The sequence below is a fragment of the Rana temporaria genome, chromosome 1 (assembly GCF_905171775.1).
Source record: "Rana temporaria chromosome 1, aRanTem1.1, whole genome shotgun sequence".
NCBI lineage: Eukaryota > Metazoa > Chordata > Amphibia > Anura > Ranidae > Rana > Rana temporaria.
This window is the reverse complement of record NC_053489.1, coordinates 576,146,193-576,150,036: the sequence shown is the minus strand read 5'-3', so window position 1 is coordinate 576,150,036 and position 3,844 is coordinate 576,146,193. Positions and strand designations below refer to the sequence as shown.

At 41.8% G+C, this 3,844-nt stretch overlaps 1 protein-coding gene across 1 annotated transcript; it reads left to right on the top strand.

The window, feature by feature from the left end:
- Positions 1–1,256: 1,256 nt before the first annotated feature.
- Positions 1,257–3,029, top strand: LOC120922838 (E3 ubiquitin-protein ligase TRIM39-like). The gene has a single exon (XM_040334841.1). It carries the CDS (start codon positions 1,287–1,289, stop codon positions 2,919–2,921), a length of 1,635 nt encoding a protein of 544 aa, XP_040190775.1. The 5' UTR covers positions 1,257–1,286; the 3' UTR covers positions 2,922–3,029.
- Positions 3,030–3,844: the final 815 nt, after the last annotated feature.

The following is a 3,844-nucleotide window of genomic DNA, read 5'->3' as shown; positions in this document are numbered from 1 at the left end:
CTGACAGCCTTAAAGCAGAATTAAACCCGCTTATCCTTTACAGTCAATGAAGCTGCTTCTGTTTGATCTGCAAGTGCCATGGTGCTGCACATGTGATCAGTTATGACACCAGCCGTTTGATAAACAAGCAAATGTGACAGTTAGCAATCCTGCCATTCCAGGAATGTAACTTTTTTGAAACTGTTAAATCGATGGGTTTAGTTCTGCTTTATGATTTACTGATGTTCAGGGGTTCTGGGCTTCAGCAAAATGGCAGCCTCCAACAAGAATTTGGGTCCTTTCACACAGGCTTGTCCGTATGACGGACTCCGCTTGCTCAGCGGGAGATCGATCTGCTGATCCTCATTGTGCAGGCGGGTGACAGGTCTGTCTCCGCTCACTGTGCTGAGATGGACCTGTTAGAGACCCGATCTATGGGGAGATCGGATGAAAACGGACTGCCTATCTATTTTCATCTGATCCAATCCTCCAGACGGATAGAAAATAAGGTCACCATCCATCTGGATTTAGCGGACAGAATTGGATCAGATAGCGGTGGGTGTCAGCGGACATGTCACCGCTGACATCCGCCGCTCGATATCGCTAAATGGAGTGTCTGGCCAGGTCCGTCTGAAAAACGGACCTGATCCAAAAGCGTGTGTGAAATGGGCCTTAGGAGCAATCCTGGAGGCAATTTATAGCACACACTAATTTTGATAGCATAATTATGTGGAATGTATGTTCCTTGCTAAAGAACATTATTTTTTACCAAGTTGTTATGGGTAAAGTTCTGCTTTAAGCACAAAACCTTGTCAAAATTGCACCAAAAACAAGCCGAAATCTCATGTACATACATTTTTTTATATGATCCCATTCAAGATTATGGGGTTAAAAATGCACTACATTGCACCAAAGGAAGCACCTGCACGTTTTTTATTAGTACTGCACCATGTTGCATTGATGTAAACAAGCAATGTAGAGAATACAGTAATGTGCTTTCATGGTTGTGCATTGCAGTGGCAGTTGAAATCACACTAGTGCGAGTGGTGCCTAAATCCCTACAGCATGGAGCATTAAAATAACTGACTGATATTCTACTGCAGATAAACTGATTAAGCACATATTTTAGTCATGTATGGCACTTTAGTGGCACCTTTTTCTCTAATTTTCAAAAGCAGCTGCACTCCAGAAATGCCGGAAGAGAAAAAAAATGAACCCAGCCTTGCCGTGTGCAATGTTCCTGCCAATCCTCTGGGATTCCATACGTCACAGACTTTCACTTTCGTTTCTTTCTTTTGCTGTCAACAATGGCGTCTGCTGATCTGAAAGCAGAGCTGGAATGCTCCGTCTGTCTGAACATTTATGCAGATCCTGTAATGCTGAAGTGTGGACACAATTTCTGCCAGGAATGTATTAATTGTGTGCTGGATACACAAGAACGGTCTGGTAGTTATTCCTGCCCTGAATGCAGACAGACGCATCAAGAGCGGCCAGCATTGCACAAGAACATGAAGCTGCGTAACATAGTGGAGAATTTCTTATCTTCTCAATCAGTGCAGGAGGAATCTGGGGTCTTCTGCTCCATCCATCAGAAAATACTGGAATATTACTGCACAGACGATGATACCTGTGTCTGTGCTTCCTGCTGTCTCATTGGAGAACACAAAGGTCATAAGTTTGAGTCACTGACGGAGGCCTGTGGAAAGAAGAAAAATAAAATTAGGAATGTTCTGCAGAAACTGCTGACAAAGAGAGAAAAGACAGAGGAAAGAGTCCACCGTTTGCAGGAACACAGGGGAAAAATAGAGAAAACAGCATCAGGTTACAAAAAGACAGTCACTGATCTGTTCAGAGACCTCAGGAGACAGCTGAAAGTCCTGGAGGAAAGAATAATGAGTGAGATTTCCATGCCGGTCAACCAGTTGTCACACCCCATTATGGATTTGATCCAAGAGCTTGAATTAAAAAAGAAAGAGCTGTCCAGGAAGGTGCATCACATTGAGGAGCTGTGTAACATGATGGATCCACTGACTGTCCTACAGGAATCAGATATCGGTGATTTGTATGATACTGAGGATGATGATAATAAGGAAAGGGAGACACTTGATAAACTCCTCCATGATGGAGATCATCCGACTATGGCTAGGATTTCACAGACATTACAAACAGGTTTATTTTCTATAATGTCTGAGGTAAATGTGCAGAAACGTACAGGTACACAATTGTATTCCTATTTTAGTACAGAGAACAAAGATCACATCATTGCTACAATGCCTTCCGGAGTCCCTCAACCAGCCTCAACCGTACAAGGCACACATGACCAGCCTGGGAGCCCAAGTATTCAGCCTGTCCTTAAAATGTTGGGACCATCGAAGGTTACAGACATAATACTGGATGTAAACACAGCTGGGAATGATCTTTGTATATCAGATAACAGAACAATCGTGTCCTACTCAGTTTTTACCCATAAATATCCAGAAAAAACGGGAAGATTTCAGTCTGCTCAGGTGTTAAGCACTCAGAGTTTCTCCTCTGGGCAACATTACTGGGAAGTGGATGTGGAGAGGTCTAAGGTGTGGAGTGTTGGGATGTGTTACCCCAGTATAAACAGGAGTGGGTGTCACTCAGAGATTGGATGGAATAATAAGTCATGGGGTTTGCATAAATCTTGGCTGAATAACCAGTATTCAGTGCTATATGATAGGAATTGGATCCAGATACCCGGAAAGGTCTCTAGTAATAGAGTCAGGATATATCTAGATTATGAAGCTGGGCAGATCTCCTTCTATGACCTGTGTGACTCGATCCAGCACCTCCACACCTTCAATGCCACCTTCACTGAGCCTCTCCACGCTGTATTATGGGTAGGGGGAGGTAGTGTAAAGATATGTAGGGGAAATCAGATATGTGAGGATTTGGACCAGTTAATGATAACATCATAGGTAATGTGATTGGTTTATTATTTAGCTTGTATAACAGCCTCACTATTTTGCTAATTTCATTCTGTCTAGCTGCGGTTTTCCTTTTTAAAATATATGATATTAATTCAAGAAAAGTATTATTTGTTTTTTCACTATTCTGTACATGCAATACTCTGTCCCATGTTACCAAGTGCCTCCTAAGCATTTCTTTGAGGTTGGACTGGGTGGGAAAATATTAGAACCCCTGTTAGATTTTCCTCACTTACTGCCAAAGTGATGGCAACACAGACTGCAGGGGTTTAGTCTTTTCATCAGATTTAAACAAAAACAAAAAATGTGTTGTTCTTTCTGATCTTGTCTTTTTGTCTCCAAGGCAAAGGTTTCAGAAGTCAGGCATGGAGAGAAAATCTGCAAAAATTTTCCTCCATTTCTGTCTGCTCAAACCTTTGCCATCAAGACAATAGTGAGGGGAAATCTCTTTAAAACAGCAGTAAAATCCTGACAGGGGTTCTAATCTTTCTCCTCTCTATACTCTCAACAAAGCAACAGCATAGCTCCCAACTTTTTGAGAGGGACACCTATTAGCGAAAGTATATGGGACACGCCCCCTGCCACCCCCCTTAGAGGAGAATTTTACATTAAAAAAAAAATGTATAGTTAAACCCACAAGTGTTTTTTTTACCACTACTATTCCTTTATACTGGCTTTTGGAATTTACAAATGCAGCAATTTAGAAATTGGATGAAAGGTTTAGAACTGGGAAACATCTTTTGAAAGATAAAAATTTTATTTTATATACAACTATATAGATCAGACCAAAATGAGGGACAAATGAGGAGGAAAGAGGGACTTTGTTCCAAATCAGGGACAGTCCCTCGAAATCAGGGACAGTTGGGAGCTATGCAACAGCTGACAAAGACATGACCCACGTGAGCTATCATCAT

What these genes read in the sequence shown, in the direction of transcription:
- LOC120922838 (XM_040334841.1), top strand. Translation starts at nt 1,287, where the DNA reads ATGGCGTCTGCTGATCTGAAAGCAGAGCTGGAATGCTCCGTCTGTCTG.